The following is a 25,765-nucleotide window of genomic DNA, read 5'->3' as shown; positions in this document are numbered from 1 at the left end:
TCACCCCATAGATATCCCTACCAGAGCCAGGCTTTCTGACCCTGAATAGACAAGCCTTCAGTTGAGATGTGAAATAACTGAAAGCATAGACTGAAAGGCTGGCCCTTAGAAGGAATTTGAGGGGAAGGGCCCCAAATTCATGATCTCTTCTGTCCACAACACTTTAATTGTTTCAGAGATACTCTCCTACTTCGTGGTGACCTAAGTTCACGCCCACTCATAATTAGGTTCTAGAAATGCTTTGCATGTGGTTTTCTCCTTCATGGTGAGTGATTTTCGGGCTATGACCACCATTACCAAAGAGTGCTCCTGAAAGTGGAGTTGAAGTCCCTGTCCCCAACACACCAAAGTACTTTCTTCGGGTTCAGCTGAGTTTAATTTAGTCTTAGCTGAAGATCTCCAGAATGAAAGGCATGTTTATAAATGACACAAACAGGAATTAAAATCATTTATGTAATTATATTCTATAACAGTATTTAAAAAAAAAAATGTACAAAAAAAAACAAACAATTTACGATTGACACTGACAGTTAACCTCTGATATCAGTTCCAGATATCACTGTACAATAAAGTGCTCTTCTGGGTTATACACATACAAATACATGTTAGAATGTACTTTAAAATTAATGTATTGTTTTTAGAATTCAAAACAAAACACACAAGGTTGTTCCTGGCTGGTTAAAATAACAGGATTTATCTCTGAAACCCCAGGCATAATTCTCATATATACACACACAAAAAGAAGAAGAAATTGCATTTTTAAAAAAAGAGTTAGAATTCATTACATTAAAACACACAAATTACACTTTTATCTCTGCATCTCCCAACAAGTCTCTAGGCAGAGGTCCCAGTTTGGTGAAATTTCCCAGTCCGGTCTCTGAGACCACAGGAGAGGCAGTGGGTGTCCTTAATGTCAAAAGGGAAAGAGATGGAGAAAAGCTGGGTGTCATGGCTGAAGGAGTTAGTCCCGTGTTCCTTGCCAAAGGGGAGTATGCATACTTGGGATATGAAGGCTTTCTTCCAAGGGATGCCATCCTTTGTGGCATCCTAGGGGGTACTGCCCGAATTCCTGCCTGTGCAACTCCAGTGATGAGTGGCGGTGGGTGTAGAAGACTGTGAAACTCTGACCCTATAGACCTTTCGCTTGCTTCTTCGTCAGGAAGCATACCAATATCAGTAAAGACAGAAGCTAGGGGTTGGAAGCGAGGTTCCCAGTTAATAAGATGGTCCCAGCCATAACTACCACGTAGCTGTTCCTCTGGACAAATCAAATTGGTAAGGGATCCCTCAATAGAGTCTTGGTGGTCCGGCAGAGGCATGCAGCTTCTCAAGACCTCCTCCATCTCCCTCATGTTAATCACCCGAGGAAGCATCCCTTCACCACCTCCTTCTTCTTTGAAGTTATGGAGACTCTCAGCACTTGCCATTTCTACCAAATGGACTGAGCCAAGATTTGAAACAGTGACAGAGTGGCAGGATAGCTGGTCTAAATCAGCAGGGATTCCAGAGTCTTGATCTAGCAGAAGTGAATCAGCTTGCTTCATACGCTGGTACTCATTGATCATCTTAATCTCTTGATCTTCAGCCGTCTCACCCTCTGCTGATCCTCGTCCACTTGAGCCAGAGTTCCTCAAAGGGTTGGAGATGTCCCTTTTTGCACGCATGTCCAAAGGTGCATGCAAGTCCTGGAGATTTATGGCACTGATACCATTCTGAGGGTGGCTGCCCAATCTTCCAAATGTCCCTGTCCCATGATTAAGTGTGGCAGCTAATGAGGCTGCCTTCTTAAGTGCATTCTCCTTGGTCTTGTACCTCAACACTAGGGCAACAAAACTGATCAAAAGCAGAAGGAACACTGTCAAGGAAATGCCAAGACTGACAGTCTGTACACTGAGAGCAATTCCTATCAGTGCTTCTGCCGAATTGGAAATGTTCACAACAATCCGACAGGCTGTCGATCTGGAATCAAGTTTTGGACTATGTGCCAAAATGGTCAACTCTTCAATTTCCTCGCTTGAAGCAGTTCCTCTTTTTCGAAACACTGGATTTGATATGTAGACACTGCCGGTAGTTTTGTTGACATTAAAAAAGGGAGAAGGTTTAGCCAGCGAGTACTCCACAATGCCATCAAGACCTCCGTCGTGATCCATCGCCAGCACATGGCCAACACTTTGGCCAACTTTGCCATTGTCTGGGAGAGTGAACTGATAGACCTTTTGGGTGAAGATAGGACTGAACTCATCCACACCTTCAATATCGACCTGAACCTTAACCATAGCTACTTGATCTCCTTTGTCCCGGGCCTCAACCAGAAAACAGTATTCACTGTCTCTCTCGTAGTCAAATGTTTGTCTAGTAGTGATGTCTCCTGTGAGTGGATCAATGGCAAAGGCCTCTTTTCTGTCTGGGTTGCCACTGCCATAATCCATGAAACAAGAGGTCAGGATTGAGTAGGTTAGCAGACCAAACTTTCCTGCATCTTGGTCAACAGCATGGATCATGCACACTGGGGTAAAAGCTGGCAGGTTCTCTGCCACAGAGCACTTGATAGTGGAAAATGTAAAGAAGGGAGAGTTATCGTTCTCATCAAGTACTGTGATGAAGATCACTGTGAAGGACACCTTTTTGTTGCCTGGAGGACCTCCATCCAGTGCTCGGACAGTTAAGATGTGTTTAGTATCTACTTCATAATCCAAGGTAGAATTGACTTCAAGAGAACCTGTTTCAGAGTCTAGCTTAAAGAGACCCTTGCTATTACCTGAGAGGATATCATAGCTTACTGTACCATTGGGCCCAAGGTCAAAGTCTTGAGCATTTACGTGGACTAGGGTGGTACCAAGTAGGCAGTTCTCACTGATCTGGGTGTGGTATTCAGAGCTGCTGAAAACAGGTTCATTGTCATTGATGTCAAGCACAGTGACCAAGACTGACGTTGAACTGTTGAGTGGAGGCACTCCTCTATCCATCACGGTAACAACCAAGGAGTACGTCTCTGTAGTCTCTCTGTCCAGTGCATCGCAAAGCACTAAATATCCCACAGACCTTTGATGAGCTTCTGTTGGCACAGTGATGGTTTCAACACAGAATCGCCTCTCTTCATTTCCCTCAGTAATGGTAAAGTCCAGGTTTGTGTTTTCCTTTGAGAAATCCTTGTCCTCGGCCAGCAAGGTCAGGAGTACGCTACCCGCCGGTGTGTCTTCACTAATGCTCACATTGTAGGTGTTGTGTTGGAAGAAAGGGGCATGGTCATTGGAGTCCTCCACCTGTATGTCCACAGATGTGATGCAAGAAAGAACAGGATTACCACTGTCCTGAGCTTCCACCAGAAGCCGGATCATGTTGTCGCTTGTGGTATACTTCAGAGACTTTGTGATGTATATGGAACCTAGACATAGAAAGGAAATTAGTTAGGCTTAGTTATTAGTTGATGTCTAATAAATAACCATCTTTTTTTTGTTTGCATTCAAATAAAATAAATGTTGAAAATCAACGACGTGTAATTTGACCAAGAACACTACTACACTAGGAAACATCTGTGTTTGTGATGGTTCAGTTTCTGCAGTGCTGACCATGGAGTAGCACCACAGATTCCCTATCAGTAGCACATGACAGTGATTTGGACAGTGATTTTGCTTTTGATATAAATAAATAAATAAATACAATTACTAGTTTTATTAACATTACAACAATTGTTAGATGTTGTTTTAGGTGACTGCTCAAAATAATGTATATATTTGTGTAAGAGTCTTAAAATTTACCATTTTCCCCATCAATATAGAAGCCTTTCATAGGAGAAGACAGCAGTCTGTAGGTCACTCTTCCATTTAGACCAGAGTCTCTGTCTGATGCTAAAACTGACACAACAAATGAATCTGCAGGTGTCAGCTCAGACAGCATCACCTGGAAGAATAAGCATGGAAGATAAAAGATCGTGTTGTTACAGGTCAATATGAAATTTCTCCAAATCCCTCCACGTTAAATGAACACACAGAGGTTGTGTATTGAGGCCAACCTGGTAAAACTCCTGAGAGAAAACTGGTGCGTTATCATTCACATCCAAAACTTGGACGGTAACCTCTGCTTCTGTCTGATGTACAGAGTCTGATGCCACTATTCTTAGAGTATGCAGGACTTGTTCTTCGTAATCTAGAGCCTTGGTTGTGGTGATGATGCCAGAGTAGCGGTCAATAGCAAAGCTTCCGTTTCCTATTATACTGTAGGTTATTGTAGAATTGAGGTCCACGTCATTGGCTATGATCTGCGTGACAGGGAGTCCAGCTGGAAGATCTGAATGATAAATAAGAAAAAGCGAGAGTATTCTTTCTATTTTGTGTTGAGAAGAGGCAAAACATAACCTTATATTAACGTTTTTGTAAGTAATTATATATTGTTGGAATAAATAACTATTCATTGAAACTAGTAATATAATCATATCAATCAACTACTGCGTTATTATTGTTTATATTAGTTATATATTTTTATATATTTATTAACAAGTACCTGTCTGAACAAAGCCTTAAGCAGCTCAGTCATCTTATCAGTGGTTTTTAAAAACACAGCTATATGAGTGCTAAAGTACATTATCTGAGGTAAATGATAATGCTTTACTTTCTATGACCAGTAGGGGCTCCACTGGGGGGATCGTCGGACTGTTGTCATTTATGTCCACAACCTGAACTCGAACTGTACATGTCCCAGAGAGAGGAGGACTTCCTCTGTCTTTAGCCTCAAGAACCAACCTGTCAATCAGTTCAGATATTAAATTACAACTGATCATCCTCTCACTCAAATTGGGACTGAATGAACACAGAAGATAATATTCAAAGATGGTTGTTTACTCAAATAAACAAAGAATAAATGCATGTGATGAGTACACAACTTGGTTCTGTACTCCTATTTATATTTACTCAGACTTCTACATATTTGAATTATCATTATATTATCGCTAATTCAAAAACCTATGCCTACTTGTAGGATGAGATGATCTCTCGATCGAGGACTGTGTTGGTGGCTAAAATCCCTCGAACTGAGTCTATAATGAAGGCACCATTGTGGTTCCCGTCTACGATGGAGTAGTCAATCTGTCCATTCATTCCACTGTCAGAATCCATTGCTAACACCTATAAACCAAAAGACAAAAGCACCTGAATTACCAGACGTCTTTCAGCAATCTGTTTTTTATACAGACTCAGCATACTGGCTTCTTTTTTTTTTTTTAAACATATGTGGAAGTGTACCTGCATGACATAGGTGTTGTGTATCTGTCCCTCCCACACTGCCGTCCGGTAAAAACTCTGTTTAAACACTGGAGCATTATCGTTTACATCCTGAAGATTAACAACGACTCGAGAGAAAGCAGAGTCGTGGCCATTTTGTACCAGAACCACCAGGTGAACACTGCGCTCCTTCTCAAAGTCCAGCAGGGTCCCTTCTTTAACTGTTATATCACCTGAAGGAAGACAGGAGTCATTTAATTTTTTTTTACTTTAAAGATATTTTTTTTAATCAGTTAATTTCTCCAGTGAAATTTCATGTTACACTCACTACTGCTATATTGTGACCTGGATGTATCCGAGATACTGTTTAAAACATATGTTAATCAGCACCCACCCCCACCCTGTGGCTAATGGAACATAAACCATTCATTCAGGAATTATAAAGCAATTTAATTAATCTTATTGTGGTATTTTCACAATAAATAAGTATTGAAATAAAATAATCACTTTCATAAATACTGCTTGCTAATTTTTGGTGATAACAATGAGTTGCTTCTCCTTAAATATAAGCAAGTCTATCAAGTGATTACTGAAAAACTTCACACACTTAAGATGGGAGATGCCCATGTAGGATTTAATACTCTGTTATTTACAAACAAACTACATTTAGAGGTGAGTTACTTTATTATATTTTACTGTTATGGATGAAAAACAAATAAGCGTTCTGAGCGTATTACATGTTCCACCAGACCGGTTAATAGCATTTTTAATAGTTTCATTAAAAAGAGAGCATAAGCGGATTTCATACTGTGTAGTCTGGAAAGTTTCACAAAGTAATTGTTATATATACTGTACAATATATAAATACACTCACCTGTGTTAGGGTTGATGCTGAAGGCTCCGTTCTCATTACCGTTGAAAATACCGTACCTTACTGTGGCTCTTGGTAAAGTCTGATCATGAGCCACAACATTCGCCACCCAGGAGCCTTTAGATTAAATATAGCAAACAAACAGAGCCCTTTACTGGTTAAATAGCACGAGAAATTATGACCTCAACTACCGTGTTCTACTAAGGGTCATTGATAATTCTGATGGAAAGATTCAAGAGCAAGCAAAGTGTTGATTAGTATTATAAGGACTTTTGTAACATTATGCTTAAAGGCTAAGCAGCAGCTCTATGAAAGTGTCAAACAAATAAATACAGTGGAGTTTGAGTTCCTAACTTGTGTTTATTGAGAGTCAGAAAACATGTTATTTCTTACTAATTGAAGGAATAAGGTTTAAAAGACCGTTGGTCCCCCCCCCCAACGGTGTTGGGAAACTCTAATAGGCGTCTTGCCTGTGACGTAGACGGTGGACAACAACTCTAGAAGCTGCACTTAATTTAATGCAAAATCGGCCCAGAGAGCCCAAAATATCCAGAAAATGGACTAAATTTGTCCACTTTAAATGGGCACTTTGGAAAGGACCATCCGCTCACTCCGTTATCTGTAGCTCATTTCACTGGCGCTTTTCCAACAATATGGGCATGTAAGGACAGCAACGAAAGGTGTTCAAGAGCCTCTGTAACATGGAGGTAAACAGGGTAAGGACACTCACTTCGCCTGTTTTAGTTGGTGTTAGTTAACGTTAGCTTGACTCGCTAAACTCGGTGCTCAGATTATACTCGGCTACGTAGCTGCATTACGGAGGTTTATAGTGTCGGATGAATTCGAGTTCGACTTCGATCACATTTACAAGAATAACGGTACCTCTACATTTGAGTTTAGCTTATTGCTAGGCTATTGTCATGAATAATGTTGGTTATTTAGCTAGATACTGTCATAACAGTCGGTCATAACGGTGTTTTACCGCGGCGTTGTTCAGCTGTTGTCCACCAGTGACGTCACGGTCGCGCTCGAGAATTTCCGTAGAGAGCTCGGGTTTTTCCGTCAATTTAATAAACTTGACAGTTTTAAAGCAAATTAAGCTGCTATTTTCATTTTAATTCATACTTATATCTGTCAGTAATTGACATGGAGGTCCATTAAGTGGTGCTTAGTCTTTAAGTATTATGCAAATACGCAGATTAATGCAGAATGTGTTTGCACACAACCAAGTTATGTTAAGAGACTTTATTAAATATCGTGCCCCAGAGTCCTCTGCTAAGTATCATACTGTTTGTTTGTGATTTGCATTTATTGGAATTTTAATTATTATCTTGTGACATAATAACACCACTTTAAGAATGAAATATTATTAGTAATTAAAAAACACAAGAATGAGAAACATTAAACAAGAGAGATAACGCAAAAAGGGGGATCATGCTTAAAGCTTTCTCTCTTCTTTTGTTTGCTTCCTCAACACTGCTGTATTTAGCCACCGTGCCCCTACCTAAATAAACAAGTAAAAGTCTACTGCTGTTAACTTTCAGACCTGATTTCAAGATGTGGTGATTAAATGAGGAGTAACTCTTCACCTTTCTTGCTGTTTTCAGGTAAGTTGACCTCGTAGATCTGCTCGGTGAACCGCAGGAGGGGTTCTTTCTCATTTATCTGGACGAGCAGCAGACAGGTGGAGGTGCGGGCAGGCCTTCCCTGATCTGAAGCTAAAACTGAAATCATCCTGGTTCCCGAGAGTCCTTCTCTCGGAGGAGCTTTCAGACGAACATCTCCAGAAAAACGTTCAATCTCAAAGAGCTCGTCTTCCTTCAATAAGTTGAACTCCACCGTCCCATTTTCCCTGTAATCTGGATCTTGTGCAGACACTTTAGCAAGGGGCTGGCCTGGATATGTGTTGCCTGTGGTGATTAGAAATCATTAGTTATATTTAAACAAATAAGTCCAAGCATTTGTAGAAACCAATTATTAATAGTGAAATCAGCTACCACACAGATGTAGTTTGTATCACCTCCACAGAGAAACCTAGTGTCACCATATCCAATGGCAATCATTAAATGTATGGTATAAAGCCCTGAAATTTACTAATATTTACATGGATGAAGCCAATCAAATTCTCACAGCAGTGTTTCTTAATGTCCTCCCAGAAGAGATGAGACTGTTACTGCAGCACCAGGGGAATAAAGTTTAGCAGAATGGGGATCTACACACTTCTAGCTATTACGATGTTTTTCACCTTAGTCAACTCTTCACAAATTAATAATTACAAAAATAAGGAATGACTTTTGACATACACTCTGTGCACTTTTATGGTGCTTGGTGACTCTATCCACACTTGGGAGAGTAAAGGATTCTTAAACTGTCTTCAAATGCAATTGTTACTCACCTCTGGATGTGATTGAAACTTGAGTGGGCTCCTTGGTGCACACAGGTGAGTTGTCATTGACATCCTCTACCTGGATGGTTACCATGGCAACAGAGCTTCGTGGACCCTGATACCCATGGTCAGTGGCCACAGCACGAAAGCTGTGCTGGGACCGTGTCTCTCTGTCCAGGCTCTTAGTCAGGAACACAGAACCGGTCTCAGGATCCACAAAGAAGGTTCCAGATGTGTCCTCAGCCAATGAGAAGCTGACCTCTCCGTTCGGCCCCAGGTCTGGGTCCCTGGTGCTGATCCGGAGGATTTCAGAACCGACTGCGAGATCCTCTCTTACGGAGGAGCGGTAACTTTTGCGTCCAAACACGGGGCTGTTGTCATTCTCGTCAGAAAGTGAGACGGAAAGGAGTGAGGTGGAGGTCAGAGGAGATGGACCCTGGTCACAGGCCACAATAGTGATGGTAAAGTTAGAACGTTCTTCTCTGTCCAAAGTTCTGGTGGTTCTGATGACGCCGGTCATGGCGTCAATGGAGAAATGACCTTCGGCATCTGATGAATGGAAATAGAAATGATAAGTGGATTGCAGAGATGTGCAATAACTATTAACAATAATTCATTATCCAAGTACAGCTTATTGATGCCATTTCAAGGACATTAGTGAGTATAGGAACCTGTTCTAAGAGCCATCATTCAGCACAGAAAATTAATAATGTGGAGATGTCCTCACTCTGTAACGAAAATCTGACGGTTCCATTGAGTCCGTGGTCTGGGTCCGAAGCCTGTGCCGTGTGAATATTTCCCGGAGGAAGGTTTTCCGGAATACTGATGTTGAACGATGACTGGGAGAACACTGGAGGATTATCGTTCTCATCCAGAACAGAGCACAGAACTGTGGCAGTGCTGGAGAGAGGAACAATTCCACTGTCCTCGGCCTGAACTGTAAACCAGCCAATCACAGACATGGAGAGATTACAATTAACAGATATCAGTCAGTATCAAAGCCGTAATGAGAAGGATGTGAGTAATAACAAGCTGATGTGACTGTATTCTGATTTAAAGGAGCTGTTAATCTTTTGCCATAGGAAAATGTAGAAAAATATATTGTTTGTGAAAGTTATGACTTACTATTTTTACATTTTTCTTCTATTGATTGCATATATATTCACTGTATAAAGAATGGATGTGATGTAGTGGTTCCCCTACATGGGGCAGCCATGGTTAAAACAGGGTCAGTACAGTACATCATTATCTGATGATGAATTTTTGGAGAAATTAACTGATTGTCCCTTTAAGTTACTGTGATAATTAACAACACACATCCAGAAAATAAAATATAATCTTATGAGTCGTTGCTGTTAAGTTTGAGCATGAAAATATAAAATTGTACTGAACAGACCAAATTACTTGATACCACAGAGAACCAAGCATTTTTTATTGTCATGTTTCATGTTGTGAAAGCACTTCACGATGAGTCCTGGAGCGTTTTAAAGAGAAAGTATGAGAAAGTCTGACACTAATGTGGAGTTTACCTCTGAGGCTAAAGCTGTGGTGTATCTCTCTGTCCAGTTTTCTGGAGGTTCTGACCACACCACTGTGGGAGTCTACGGTGAAGAACTCAAACCCAGGACCAGGCAAGAGACTATAAGTCACTACTGAGTTCTCTTCTGTGGAGGAAACACACAAACACAGATTATTAACATTTCTGCATGAACAGACTTTTATATCAGTGTCAGAACAAAACCCGTGGTCTTAGAATAAGACTTTTAAACTTAATTTTGAAAGTATTCATTTATTATTTTAACATTTTTCTATAAAGTGTAGCTCAAATTGCTTTGTAGCCCCTGAATGAACCAGTTTATGCTCCACAGAGGGCTATTTCCACAATGAGGCAGCCATGTGCAAAGACTGACTGCTCCATGAACTAAATTCTGAAGGCTTCCAGTGATAAGTGTTTTTACCGGAGTCCAGATCGACTGCGTTGACTCTGACCACCCTCTCTCCCGACTCTCTGTTCTCCGTGACTGCAGCAGTGTAAACACGATGTTCGAACCTCGGCGCCTCATCATTTACGTCCAGAACCAGAACTGTCAGCATCTGGGAACTGGACCGAGATGGCAGCCCTGAGTCTGAGGCCTGAACCAGCAGTACAAAGGCATGCTGGGATTCATAGTTCAGTGAAGAGTTCAGAAACAAGTGACCTGGACACAAAAAAAAAAAAGAATAAATAATAAACACAAGGACAAAAATAGAACGAAAGAAAAAAAAACATTTAGAAACAGACATTCAGAATACACCCTGGAGGGGGCGCCAGTCCTTCGGAGGGCAACACACACTCACACATTCACACCTACGGATACTTTTGAGTCGCCAATCCACCTACTAACGTGAGTTTTTGGACTGTGGGCGGAAGCCGGAGCACCCGGAGGAACTTACACACAGAGACACAGAGAGAACACACCACACTCCTCACAGACAGTCACCCGGAGGAAACCCATGCAGACACAGAGAGAACACACCACACTCCTCACAGACAGTCACCCGGAGGAAACCCACGCAGAACCAGGAAGAAATCCACGCAGACACAGGGAGAACACACCACACTCCTCACAGACAGTTACCCAGAGGAAACCGACGTAGACACAGGGAGAACACACCACACTCCTCACAGACAGTCACCCGGAGCGGGAATCGAACCCACAACCTCCAGGTCTGACTGTGACACTACCTGCTGCACCACCGTGAAGAACTGTGAAATCATATTCTTGCCCACTCTTATGAGAAATATCCCCTATTTTCCCTTCCTTACCTGTTTTCTCCAAGTAAAAGTGTCCTCCTTCATTTCCACCAATCAGAGTGTAGGTCACGTGACTGTTTTCTCCTTCATCATCATCGATCGCCAGCACATGGAGAAGGAGACTCCCCACCTCTGTGTCCTCTGGCACATAAACTGTTTCCATGGAAGCGAAGGAGGGGCTGTTGTCATTGACGTCTGTTATGTAAACATGAGCCGTGACTGAGGCGTGCTTTTGGTCGTCAGGGCGTTCAGCCTGATCGCTAGCAGTTACTGTGAACGTGAAACTTTGGACACGTTCACGGTCCAGCTTTGCGGTTGTAATGATGACACCAGTGCGGGGATCAATGCCAAAAGGTGGCTTTTCAAGTGAAGAGTCACGATTGAAAGTCATCGAATAGCGAATGGCACTGTTACGAAAACTTCCATCTCCATCTCGTGCATTAAAAACATAAATTGTTGTACCTGTTGGAACATCCTCTTTCACACCAATCACAACGACACTGTCTTCACCAGGGAACCAAGGGGCGTGGTCATTGACATCTTCAACACTAACAGCCACTAGCATGCTGACGTTCAGAGTGGGTGGAGACTCAGCTTGAATAATTAAGAAGTAGCACAGCGTAGCTTCGTAATCCAAACGTTGTGCCACGTAGAAATTACCGCTGGCAGAATCAACGCTGAAATGTAAACTCCCGTCGCCCTCGGCAAGAGAGTAATGCAGCTGTTTATTGGATAATTCTGAAAAATTCAATGAGCCAATCACAAAGCCGAGCTCAGCGTCCTCTCTCACAGAGAAATGTCTTAGACCCAAAAAATCCTTCTGTTTCTGCGAAAAGTGAACCTGAAATCAAAGCAAAAATTTAATAAATAAACAACATATAATTTAAACAGTGCTTACAGTATGATTTTATCACCTTTTATCAATGCATACTATATTATATTTCATGATTATATGTACTCATTATTACTTATAATATAAATAAACTGCACAATCAGCACATGAAGATTTTCAATGTGTTCTCTCTATAAATATTTCCAGTTTAATTCTCCTTCACTTATTTTTATTAGTTATTTATATATTTACCTGGATGTGCACAAGAGCTCTCTGCTCTTTGGGCGAGGGGCCGTTGTCTCTGGCAACCACCATAAGGGTGTAGTTGGTGCTGGGATTGGAGGTAAATCCTGCTGTGACTCTGATATCGCCACTCTTAGGGTCTATTAAGAAATGACCTTTGTCACCATCTACAAAGGATATAAAAATTGATAAATGTGTATTGTCATTGTACAATAATAAAACCAGTAAAATCACATTTTTAACTAATCCAGTTAACACACACATTAAGCTTTCCATGGCATTGAACACACACACACACACACACACACTCACACTCACACTCACACTCACACTCACACTCCTAGAATGGTGGGCATCCCCAATGCCTCAGGAGCAGCTTGTTCAAGGGCACTTCAAACCGGTTTTGTGGGAGGAGACAGTATTATTTCTTTACTCCCAACAAAACACTGTATCCCTGTTTAACAAAACTAGATGGTGTTGGTGTTCCAATTCAAATCTGAACCAGCATATTGGTATATCTTTAAACTATTGCTAAAAGTAAAGCAATAATGCAAAATGTTAACCTCTTTTACCTGGATTAAGAGAGAAAGTTACGGTTCCGTTCTCTCCTGCGTCTCTGTCTTTAGCGAAAACACTGGTGACCACTGATCCCACTGGGAGGCCTGACCACACCTTAATACATAATACAATAAAATCATGTCATACTCAGGTAACGACAGCTAAATGTTAGCTGTATCTATAACCATAGAGGCCTAGATCACAAACATCCAAATCATCCCAAACGTACTAAAGAGTCCTCTATCCCTCCTGAGAACACAGTTCTACAGCTTTACCCCTCTAGCAGACACTTAGCGTTGAGCATTTTGAATTAAGGCTCATGTGCAGCTGCCCTTGCTTTTCGGTAAAGATTGCACACTGTGTCCACAACTGGTACAGCATAAATCAGATAAACTAATCCATTATAAATGGTTTCTACAAGGTAAGTGTGTAAATGTTGAGAACCTGCACGTTCAGCTGGTTGTTGTTGGGCAGGTGAGTGAACTCCGGTGAGTTGTCATTGATGTCAGAGACAAGGATGTGAACAGTGACAGAGGCGTTGAGACAAGGACGACCAAGATCCGTCACCAAAATCTTCAGTGTGTGGACAGAAAACTCCTCACGGTCAAGAGACACCCAGTTTATAATCTCTCCTAGAGACAGAGAGAAAGAAGGAGAGAAAAGAGAGTGAGAAATAGATGGACAGACAGAAAACAAGAACAGAGAGGGAGAAGAGAGAGACACCGGAGCAGGACAGGGAAAGAAAATGGTAGTGGAAAAGTGGAAAAGAGAGGAAATTAAAAAAGTATAGTACAATTGTGAAATATTGGGTCAAAAAAACCCACACATAGAAGATGAATTACACTAAAATATAAATAATGAATATTAATTACTTCATAATTATTACATATTTGTTTACTGTAAAATTACTAAAATATGAGATTGTAAATCATAATTATGAGATGTAATAAATTATGGAAAACTTTATACTTAGAAACAGACTTCTGTTCAAACCTGTTTTAGAGTTGATGCGGAAGTGTCTAGCGTCCGACAGCAGGATGTACGACAGCTCTCCGTTTCTCCCTGAGTCCCTGTCTGTCGCTTCCACTGTCCCAATGGGTCCGAGGGGGGCTTGTCCCTCTGGGACAGTGAAGAAGTACCTTTCCCTGCTAAATACAGGGGGGTTATCATTCTCATCTCGGACCTGGACCATAACGGTTGCTGTGGCGACCAGATTAGCAACCACGTCACCTGTTGTGGCCCGAACTGTGAACCTGTAACTGGTTTCTGACTCAAAATCGAGATTCTGGGCCACGAAGAGCCAGCCTGAGTCCGGGTGCAGGAGAAAAGGTGGGGGTTTGTGGAGAGGGTCTATCGAGTAAATGAGAACTGGGGCTACATCTGAGTTTGGTTGGGATTTGCTAACGTGAGCTCGCACTTGTATCACTCGAGTGTCTCTAATGGTACTTTCCCCAATCTCCACCTGGTAAACCAACGTCTCGAAGGCCAACGTTTCCTCTAGAGGAGGTGTGGAATCAATCTCAACCTCGAGGCTGAGTGAGGAACTTAGGGAAGGCCTTCCTTCATCTTCTGCCACAATACTGAGCTTGTATCTCTGAGGAGCATCCCACGGGATGGGGCTGTTTAGAGTCAGTGTGCCTAGACGAGGATGAATCCTGAATATTTCACTCTCTGTTTGTAAATAATAGTGGATAAGTCCATTCTCGCCACTGTCAAAGTCATGAGCATGAGCAAGGAAAAGTACAGTGCCAGGAGGAGTATTATGGGATATGCCAATGTGGTCTGAAATCTTTGGGAAGGTCGGTGGGTTGTCGTTTATGTCGGAGATGGTAACGTTAACTTGAGTACTGCTATAAATGGGTACGATTCCAGTGTGGGCCTGAAGGGTCAAAATGACAAAGGGCATGGATTCGTGGTCCAGAGCAAGGCCAGTGGAGATTACCCCAGATTCTGAGTCCACGGAGAAAAGACCCTGGGGGTCACCAGAAGATATTTGATATGAAAGAGCCTCCACTGAATCTGTAAATAAAGAAAATATATCAGGGTTATAGAGCTCTATTCAGTACATTTCGGAAGAGTTAGAGTGGTGTCTGTGATACAAAACGAATTATCCAACATCAGAACCTGACCTCTACAATTTTTGGATCTGAATTTAATAAAATCATCACCCAAATATTCAGTTTAGTGCTTTCACTACATACACATTTACCTCCGTTCTTTAGTTCAGTTCTTTTCACGTAGAATATTCTACTTCATTTGAGATGCAGATTTAAAAGGTGAGTAAAGGTAAATCTTTAGTCTTGTGATTAAAAGATCTGATCCCCCCACAAAACACACAACGAGAGAGAGCTAATCAGCTAAATGACAACCTCAAATGACTGTCTACGGAGTGGAAATGCCTCTGCCACTGTACTAATCCTTAATTATGTGAGTAAAGAAACACACACCAAAACCTCCATTCAGTCTGAAGAGACACTAATCTGAGCTTTTTGACACACTCCTTTGCCTCCAAAAAATAAAATATAATAAAATATAGTTTAACAATTAGGGAGAATTGCGTTAATGTAAAAAAATAGATGTCACAAAACATTTTTGTTTTAAGAAAAACAAATTTTGAGGTACTGTTCAACATTGATCAACTTTCAAAATGTATTCTTTGGAACTCACTGACTTTGTGATGCCATAAAAATTAATATTGCCTATTGAATGAGACACAGCAGAGTAACACAAGTCTGATTACGCTGTAGCTGCAACGTGTTTCTGGTAATTAGAGGTTGAAAAACGGTAAAGTAAAAACGAAGCAGATCTGCTTGCGATATATAAATCCAACCGAACGTAAAACAAAAGAGAAATTTATAAAATGGCCACTTTAATTTTTTCATTAAATTATTCCTGCAACCATTACCTACATTAATGAAGAGGCCAATTCATTTTACCATTAAAAAAAAGTCTCTCTTTCTGAATGACGAGCCCAGAGACATCACTGAGCTGCTGCAGATCAGCCTAGTTGGACAAGCCGTAAGTGCAGGGCCTACAAAAGTGGAATTTAGCCATCCCAAGATGCACGGCTCGCCCAAGTGTGCTGACCTCCATCAGCTCAAGGCTGACCCTTACAGAGGATTAAATGAATGTGACAGAGTAAATGGGTTAATGCTCAAAGGTGCAGTTAAAGATAAAACAAGCTTCTTACACCCAGTAATTCTCTACTATGGGAAATGAAACCATATTTGAATCACTGAGTTATACTTTGAAACTTTAGCCCTATCATATTACATCAAATTATTTTATTTTAAAAAAGTATAGTAACATTTGATTGCACTCATTTTCTATTTACACAATGTATGAAAAACACCTCTGATCAGGTGGAGATGTGGAAAAATAAGCAGTAATATAAAACTAAACACCGAAGACTTACTGGGTGGTTTAATGGCTTGGACGATGCCCACAGTTGTGCCCACAGTGGCATCCTCTGGGACACTGAAGCTGTAATGGGACTGGTGGAAGAGTGCAGGGGCTTGATCAGTGTGCACGACGTTAATGATGATGTCAGCAGGATGAAGAGAGGCCATACCCAGTCCGTCGTGAGCAGAAACAGTCAATCGGACGCTGCTGCTGCCCAACGCAGTGAGAGAAGAGGATAAAGACACCACACCTAAATAAAAACAAATATAAACATATATTAACCTCTTCCTTTGTTCACCCTAGTGGCCGTTACAGCACAGGAATGGAAACCTAACTTGGATTATTCATTCATTCATTCATTATCTGTAACCCTTATCCAGTTCAGGGTCACGGTGGGTCCAGAGCCTACCTGGAATCATTGGGCGCAAGGCGGGAATACACCCTTCACAGGGCGACACACACTCACACATTCACTCACACACACACCTACGGACACTTTTGAGTCGCCAATCCACCTACCAACGTGTGTTTTTGGACTGTGGGAGGAAACCAGAGCACCCGGAGGAAACCCACGTAGACACAGTGAGAACACACCACACTCCTCACAGACAGTCACCCGGAGGAAACCCACGCAGACACAGGGAGAACACACCACACTCCTCACAGACAGTCACCCGGAGGAAACCCACGCAGACACAGGGAGAACACACCACACTCCTCACAGACAGTCACCCGGAGGAAACCCACACAGACACAGTGAGAACACACCACTCTCCTCACAGACAGTCACCCGGAGGAAACCCACGCAGACACAGTGAGAACACACCACACTCCTCACAGACAGTCACCCGGAGGAAACCCACTCAGACACAGAGAGAACACACCACACTCCTCACAGACAGTCACCCGGAGGAAACCCACGCAGACACAGAGAGAACACACCACACTCCTCACAGACAGTCACCCGGAGCGGGAATCGAACCCACAACCTCCAGGTCCCTGGAGCTGTGTGACTGCGACACTACCTGCTGCTAACTTTTTCCTAAAATAAATTAAATAATTTCCTTCATAACTCAGATTTTCAGGTCAGTTAGGAAACTGTTGGCTCTCTGTATGGAATGTTGTGTGTGTTGAGCTGCTAGTGAGTAATGAGTGTTGATAGAAGCTGTGAAATTAGTTCATTTATTTCTACAGAGATGGAAAAAAAACAAACCAGACAGAACAAATGCAGCTTTCAGTATCTTCTCATTCTATAGAGTTTAAATATAAACTTACAATGCAAACTTACATTAAAATGAAATAAAGTTTGCTTCCGGTTTTGAAAATCATATACATTTCCATCAGGGATCAACTGCTACTGCAATACTACATGGGTTAATTTGACAATTGGAACCAAACAGCTGATGAGTTTATATATATATAAAAACACTGTTTGATAATAATTTAGAAAAGGACTTTGCACTTTATCACTCTCACCATTTTTATTCATATTTAGACATCCATATATGGATCTTGTGAAGTCAGTTTTGTACCCTGTAGAGGCCAACGTTCCTGTGGTAAGTGAGAGGCTTAGCGGGCATATGGTGTGGACCCTGCTAATTTTTCTCACCTAAATTTACCTTAAAATCTAAGCAAACGAACCTGTGCTCATTTAGGAGCCCAGTGTGTCAGCTTTGGGACTCAACAGATGGTCCAATCACAGTGTCAGATTACCATCAATGGAACTGAGTAAGATCTGAATTAGATTCTCTCATGGGGCCACAGGAAATCATTCAAATATAGGTTCTTATTACTATGATTAAATAACATTGATTTTGGGCCAATGCATTTAGTTTATGTTCACTTTATAAAGTTTAAGGCACACAAAGCTCCAGAAATATCCTCATGCAATTTGTAGTTTAAGTTACATACACAACACATAGGATTTTTGGATTACCCCTCCACCCCCACCCCCACAAATCACACACACACACACGGCCCCCTAGGGTAAGATAAGAGCTGGGATTAGTGCTTAAGGCTTAAACAGCGAAATAGCTCCCGAACTCTTACACACCACTGGGGGTACCAACGCTGTTAAACAACTGTCCGCTCTGGGGGATTAGTGTCTTTGCTACTTCAAGACAACCTTAAATGTGCCTATCATGAATTATTTAGTAATATTTTGTAATTATGGGACCTTCACTAAGGATCGTAGTGATTCAGAGATTACAAGGCAATTTTTAATTTTCATCTCATTAGTTGCACTTTATAGAAATTCTTGAATTAATTGTTTTGTAAATATTACTTACTCCTGACATGAACTCAAGGCATTTAATACTCATACAAGAAGGGTGCCATACACATACATCTACATCTGCACATGCTTAATCTATTAGCAAGAAACAGCTTTCCCATTGAACATCTCGCAGATTAAACTACTTTACCTGTTGACTGGGCGACTGAGAACAGAGAGGCAGAGTCTCCAGGTAAAAGCTCATACGTGACCTGTCCATTTTGACCAGAGTCGCGATCTGTGGCGATGACGGTGATTATTTCAGCTCCAGTTTGTGTGTGACTGCTCACACTCGTGATATATTTCTCTGGATTAAACACTGGAGCGTTATCGTTTATATCCTCCACGTCAATGTGGAGATATGCCTGAGACCACAGACCTCCCTAAAGAAAAGGTGAATGAGGGAGATGGCCTTCATTATTGTCAACATTTCATACAGACCATTCATATATTGGCTGTAAACACTGAACTGAAATGCACTGCGTAAAGTGATTTTTATAATTGAAAAAGGTTATCATTCACTTACCTGGTCTTCTGCTTTTACCAAGATATCAAACGTCACCAGGCCAGCGTCACGGTCAATATCCTGTGACACACAGATGTCTCCAGTGGTGGAGTTGATGGTGAAAAAAGGATGAGTGTCTTCACTGTGGTATCCGTCAGAAAACGAATATCGCACAACTCCAAACTCTCCTCCATCTGCATCAACAGCGCTCACCTATACATCACAGATTCATACATCAACTCAGACTTTATAGTTTTAAAGGGGGACATATTAAGAAAAATAAAATCATGTTGTTTGATCCTTGTGGTGTTTAGACCAAAACATGTCACAGCATTTCATTAAGAACAGTGTTAACTTGTGGAAAAGGCATCTAATATGATTTTTTAAAAGCATGATACAACTTAAAATAAAGTCTAGACAAGTCCTAACTGTGATCAACAACAGCTAAGGTGCTTTATTTATCTCATTTCACGCCTAGACTTACTGCAACATATTAAAATAACTCAGAAAATCCATTTGGATCACATGACTATTACAGTGTTAATGATTATCATATCGTTATTATAGCCCTATTATGTACAACAGAAAATGGAGATGTCTCACAACTCTCATAAAAGTCCTAGATCTCTGACCTGAATTCATAACCCCTTAATTCACCTTAATTCTGGCATTTCTAACTCACTGCCAAGTCGCCCATACGGCTTCCAGCTCAATCTCATTACAACATTAGCCACAGGGGTGTCTGTTTGCATAAAGCGTGCCAAAGAAAAAAGGAAGTCCAGCAGAAACACAATCTGAGAAGTCAATAAAACCACTGTAAATATTCAGTAAAACAGTTAAAACCTGCAGCATATGTGTGTCTGGGTGCAAAGTCCCTAAATGTTTAGCTACTTTTTCCTGCAATTAATGAGAACCCACACCAACAGGAGCACCAACTATCAAAAAAAGGTAATAGAGGTTAGATTAGATTAGATTAGATTAATATATATATATGTATTTGCAGGAAAGCATCATGACAAAATTAATTAAAATAAAAACACCCATTTCATGTATTTTTGTGATCAGTTTTTGATCTTTTTTTATTAAAATAACTGCTATACCTAAAGTGAATTTTCTTTTACTACAATTAACAAAAATCTAACCCGTGTAAAGCCAATAAGACTTCAGTCAAGAGGAGAAAAATGACCTATGTCCATGCTTTTATCAACATGATTTTAAAATCATGCAGATTCTGCTGATGCCAGATCAATACGAACATGATGTTAATGATGTGCCTAGTTAAATGAAAAAATACATTTTAAAAATTGCTTCACAGTGCCTGTCCTTGGCTACAGAAGTGAGGGACTGGTGGTGGTCTGTATAATCTGAAGGCTGTGTGACTAGAGGCGCTATAATTAGAGATACTTAAAGGCTCTAAGGAAGACCACTCACTAATTCTGAGGGTTACTTTAAGTCCTGGGCCTGGTTTTATCACCACCTATTCTCACGTTCTATTCTCAGCTTCTACATAAACAACACGCAACACGTTTAAGGTCCAGTGTTCACTCAAAAAAGTCCAAGCCTCTGTATCTACACGGTCAGAAAAACTGTCACTGTGGTCTTCTACTGTCACTATGGTGCCCTCAAGGGTACATATTCCATACTTTTAGTTAGGGAACATAACTGTAACCTTATTGTACCATAAATGTAGATTTTAAAACTGTGCTGATTTCATACGCCCCATTTCAGGACTTATTCTCTAGTATTTTACACAATTGTGTAATTAAAGATTACAAATATTTACCTCTCCTTCTGGAGAAGGGAATATAATCAACCTTTATGGAACACAACTGCACTTTAAAACCACTGCTGTAGCTTCTGTACCGTACCTATTTTTTCTTGAGAACGTATATGAAACACTGCTTGTACCTTCAGCAAGAGTGGGCGGGGCTAAATGCCTCTAGGTGGAGCAGGTGGATTTCAAAATGTGCTGATTTTGTGACATCATAAAAACAATAAACTTGACTAGTCAGATTAGTTTCTGTACATAGACTGTGTACAATTGGAAACGAACGGGTTTTTAATCTTGTTTACGTGATTATTGATATGAACCTCTTAATTTAAAAACTGAGGAAGAATTTACATTTAAAAGCCTTTAAATATGAAACGAAATCAAACATACAATTTAAACTAAATCAACATAACTGACGTAATTACACCTAGAACTGGCCTAAAATCTGATGTTAAATTGAATTCCACACAGTGAATGGTACAGATAGTAATTGGATGTTAAAAGCTTTGCGTGACTGTCACCCTGCTATAAACCTCTGAGTGTATCTCTTTCATCTCTGTTCAGTTCACAGCTGTTTGTTTTCAATTCTCTGTGAAGTTTTATTCCTGATATCTCTCTGGGTTTATGAGCCTAGTGGGTGGAACATGGTATAAAACCTTTGGTCAAGGTCTAAAGGCATGGTGGGAAAAACTCTCCATACTGCCCTCTGATACTATCTCAACATCCAAAGAAAATGGAGGCAGTTTAAAGAGATCTCGGGCAAACTAATTAATGAAAAATTATAATATTTATAACTTACAAATATCTATTTGACTTAAGTGGAAATAATGATTCAATAATCTGCTTAAATATTACTTTGTTAGAGTCATACTTTACTCAGAAATTAGAGAAAATACTACAGAATACTACTACTGTAGTATTGTCTACTACTGTAACCTGTGACATTAACAATGTGTCAATTCATTCATTCATTCATTCATTCATTTATTATCTGTAACCCTTATCTAGTTCAGGGTCGCGGTAGGTCCAGAGCCTACTTGGAATCACTGGGCGCAAGGCGGGAATACACCCTGGAGAGGGCGCCAGTCCTTCACAGGGCAACACACACACTCACACATTCACTCACACACTCACATTTATGGACATTTTTGAGTTGCCAATCCGCCCACCAACGTGTGTTTTTGGACAGTGGGAGGAAACCGGAGCACCTGGAGGAAACCCAAGCGGACACAGGGAGAACACACGACACTCCTCACAGACAGTCACCCGGAGGAAACCCACGCAGACACAGAGAGAACACACCACACTCCACCCAGACAGTCACCCGGAGGAAACCCACGCAGACACAGAGAGAACACACCACACTCCTCACAGACAGTCACCCGGAGGAAACCCACGCAGACACAGGGAGAACACACCACACTCCTCACAGACAGTCACCCGGAGGAAACCCACGCAGACACAGGGAGAACACACCACACTCCTCACAGACAGTCACCCGGAGGAAACCCACGCGGACACAGGGAGAACACACTACACTCCTCACAGACAGTCACCCGGAGGAAACCCACGCAGACACAGGGAGAACACACCACACTCCTCACAGACAGTCACCTGGAGTGGGAATCGAACCCACAACCTCCAGGCCCCTGGAGCTATGTGACTGTGACACTACCTGCTGCACCACCGTGCCGCCCTTCATATCTATTCAATTATTTAAAAAAGAAAAGGAAAAACACACATTTGTACTCCATACTTTTGCATTCAATTTCATAAAACGTTTTAAAGTACCAAACAAAATTTCAAGTTCAAAACTATTACAGACACAGCAACACATAAAAATGAGGTAAATGACATTTACTCCAACACTGTCTTTTACAGTAAAGCAAAGAATACAGAACAATTTGAGTGGTTTTACCATGTGTTGCCTGAATTGAGAAATGTGTGTTTTATTGCCTGGGCACATACATTTCCAAAATAAATATCAGACTTTTTTTTATTTAACTAATTTTCTCATTTTTTTGTGATGTCGTTTTTAACAATATGGGAATCACTGATTTACAAATAACTTAAACTGCTTTTCTAACAAATTTAGAGCAACATATCTTTAGAGAGCAGAAAACAACATGTGCTTTGCTTCTCTTTCTTTTCTTTCAGCACATAACTATTCATTTCCACACGAGCGAGCGTAATGTGTTCAGACAAAAAAAGGCCTTGCGCAAACAGACGTCCGAATACTGTCTAATTAATGTCTGGAGATGTCCATGCTGACCTGTGCCAAATACTGATCAGCTCTCTTTTTCCACCGCGCTGTTGACTGTGTTTTTTTATGTTCACAGGTTCCAAACCTTTGTAGACACCCTTTATAATGACTGAGCCTTCACTGTAGACCGTTTAAATCTATTTTAATGAAATGTACTGGAGCATCTTCACAGGAGACTAAGGCCACCATGTCCAAAGTCGAGTGTGGCCTACAGCACTATAAATCCCCCCAACATTGAAACTGTTCTTTGGAGCGATTGCACTACATCCAAAACTCCTGGGATGGGTTGGAGCAATGTTTATGATCCAGAACTGAATCATCATCAGTGGGTTAATGCCAAAAAACAATCATATTTAAAAGCTCTGCAGTAGAAGGTATAAGCTTTGTTCTTTTTTTCTGTACCAGCTGACGCTTCTTTTTATCCTTTGTAAGAAGAAACAGTGGCAGTACCAGGCTCTCTCTCTCTCTCACACACACACACACACACACATACACACACACCCAAGATGACAAACAATACGTTAGTGTGTGTCTGTGTGTGTGTGGAGTCTTCTCATTTGTAACACTGCTGTCTTTGTTTAAAACAGAAAAACACACAGAAGTCTCTAACACCATAACCCACCAGAGTCAGGCAATAAATCTTCTATTATTTAATGTTAAACGGCGCTATAGTGCTCTATAGTAATGCGCTGATTGATGGGAGCATCGAAGTGTCAGGAACCCAAGAATAAATAAAGGAAATAGTTAGATAATAGCATCAAATAAGAAAATTGTTAATCACACTCACTTTCTGAAAGCAATTAAAGAGTTAGTTTACCTGTAAAAAGCACGTTCCCACAGCCAGATGTTCCAATATGGTGGAGTTGTAGAGCTGCTGGGTGAAGACAGGTTTGTTGTCATTCACATCCTCCACCTGGATGTTTACTGTAGATGTGGAGGTTAATGGTGGAAATCCTCCATCTACAGCTACTACCAAAAAGACCAGGACAGCATCCCTCTCTCTGTCCAACACCGCAGCAGTGCTAATGAGGCCGGTCTGAGGGTCAATGTTCACCAGAAAGTCCTGAACCGATCTCAGGATCGAGTAGAATATGCCAGAATCCTCATCATCATCCATGGCCTTCACCTGCAGAACCGAACTTCCGACAGGTAAATCCTCCAGGACGCTCGCTTCATAAACCTGTCTCTCAAATTTTGGAGGGTTGTCATTCACATCTGTGACTCTCAAAAGGAACGTCCTCTCACTCCTCAAAGGCGGAGAACCGAAGTCCGAGGCCACCACTGTCAACTCGTAAAAGTCCTTCTGCTCCCGGTCCAGAGAGCCGTCCACACATAGAGCGAACAGGAACTCGTCTGTGGACTTTAGGGCAAACTTACCTTCTCCTCCTTCTAGAAAAACACTGACCTGTTTAAAGCAGGGATAGACATTTCATTCGGAATGATATCACTCCAGGAAAAGTCCTGCTACTTGGGGAAATTACTTTCCCCCAAAAAACAGAGTACAAATCCATGTACTTTAGTAAATACAACAAGATACTACATACATCTGCTCATTTTCCTAATATTACTGCACTGTAAAACAGACCAAGATCACAGATCTGTAGTAACTCACTCACAAATATACTCACACAGTTAGTAACTGTAACACAGGGGACACTATTTCTCACACACTAGATTTGGTTTCATATCAATAACACTGAGGCTGTTTGTAATGTGCCAGTTTCATGTGCCACAGGAAGAAATAAAACATCATGAGTAGCATTGTGAAAATGTATAGTGAGGTTTGTGATATATCTCCCACCTTCTTGACTTCTCCCAGGTCAGGGTCTGAGACAGCGATCCGAGCAACGTATTCTCCATATCCAGCACTTTCAGACACCTCCGGTTCTCCGGATTCGCTCAGAAACAAGACGTTAATGTTAGGGCTGTTGTCATTGACGTCTAGGACCCGGATTGCCACAAAAGTGCTGCTGGACTCTGGCTCGGCTCCGTGATCTTTCGCCATCACCACAAGCTCGAAAAACGTTTGTCTTTCAAAGTCCAGTGGCTTGTTGAGCCTAATTATTCCTGTGTTTTTGTTGATGATGAAAAACTCATTGGGGTCACTCTGGCGGCGGTTGATTTCGTAGGACACGCGGCCATTTTCACCCAAATCTGTGTCAGAGGCAAATACCTGGCAAACAGATGTCAAAAGTGGGGCATTTTCCCACACTGAAGCTTGGTATTCGGTCTGACTGAAGATGGGCTGGTTGTCATTTTCGTCCAGAACATTAACATGTACCTGGAGCCGTCCGCTTTTTGGTGGCAGGCCTCCATCAAATGCTTCCACCATTAAACTATAGAAATTCTGAGCTTCTCTATCCAGCTTTTCCATCAGAACCAAGTCGAAATTTAGGATGGCCCCATCTCCTTTGCGCAACTCCACTTTGAAAACATCTCCACCTTCCAAGAGTCTGTATCCCTGAGTCCGGAATTGACCCTCGTCCAAGTCCACAGCTCCAGGGAGCTCAAACCTTGAACCAGGAAAACTCAGCTCTGATAAATTCAGAGAAATAACATCTACAGGAAATGTAGGCCAATGGTCGTTTACATCTTGGACCTCTACTGTGACTTTGATGACCTCTCCTGTTAAAGTTGCAGCTGCAAATTCAT

At 41.3% G+C, this 25,765-nt stretch overlaps 1 protein-coding gene across 1 annotated transcript; it reads right to left on the bottom strand.

Annotated features, from left to right (window-relative positions):
- Window positions 1–482: 482 nt before the first annotated feature.
- dchs2 (dachsous cadherin-related 2) lies at window positions 483–25,765 on the bottom strand. Its single transcript, XM_066662377.1, has 23 exons — window positions 25,752–25,765; window positions 24,915–25,626; window positions 23,931–24,518; window positions 19,101–19,292; window positions 18,726–18,957; window positions 16,316–16,552; window positions 13,894–14,919; window positions 13,345–13,532; window positions 12,915–13,014; window positions 12,352–12,509; window positions 11,280–12,108; window positions 10,432–10,671; window positions 10,003–10,137; window positions 9,201–9,410; window positions 8,483–9,022; window positions 7,677–7,997; window positions 6,091–6,204; window positions 5,238–5,449; window positions 4,969–5,120; window positions 4,609–4,739; window positions 4,013–4,287; window positions 3,759–3,900; window positions 483–3,385 (listed from the first exon to the last, which is right to left on the bottom strand). The coding sequence occupies exons 1-23, from the start codon at window positions 25,763–25,765 to the stop codon at window positions 801–803; spliced, it is 9,333 nt and encodes a 3,110-aa protein (XP_066518474.1). The 3' UTR covers window positions 483–800.

Source organism: Hoplias malabaricus, chromosome 2, assembly GCF_029633855.1.
Source record: "Hoplias malabaricus isolate fHopMal1 chromosome 2, fHopMal1.hap1, whole genome shotgun sequence".
In the NCBI taxonomy this organism is placed as follows: Eukaryota; Metazoa; Chordata; class Actinopteri; order Characiformes; family Erythrinidae; genus Hoplias; species Hoplias malabaricus.
The sequence above is the reverse complement of the archived record's forward strand: the minus strand, read 5'-3'. Positions and strand labels throughout refer to the sequence as shown.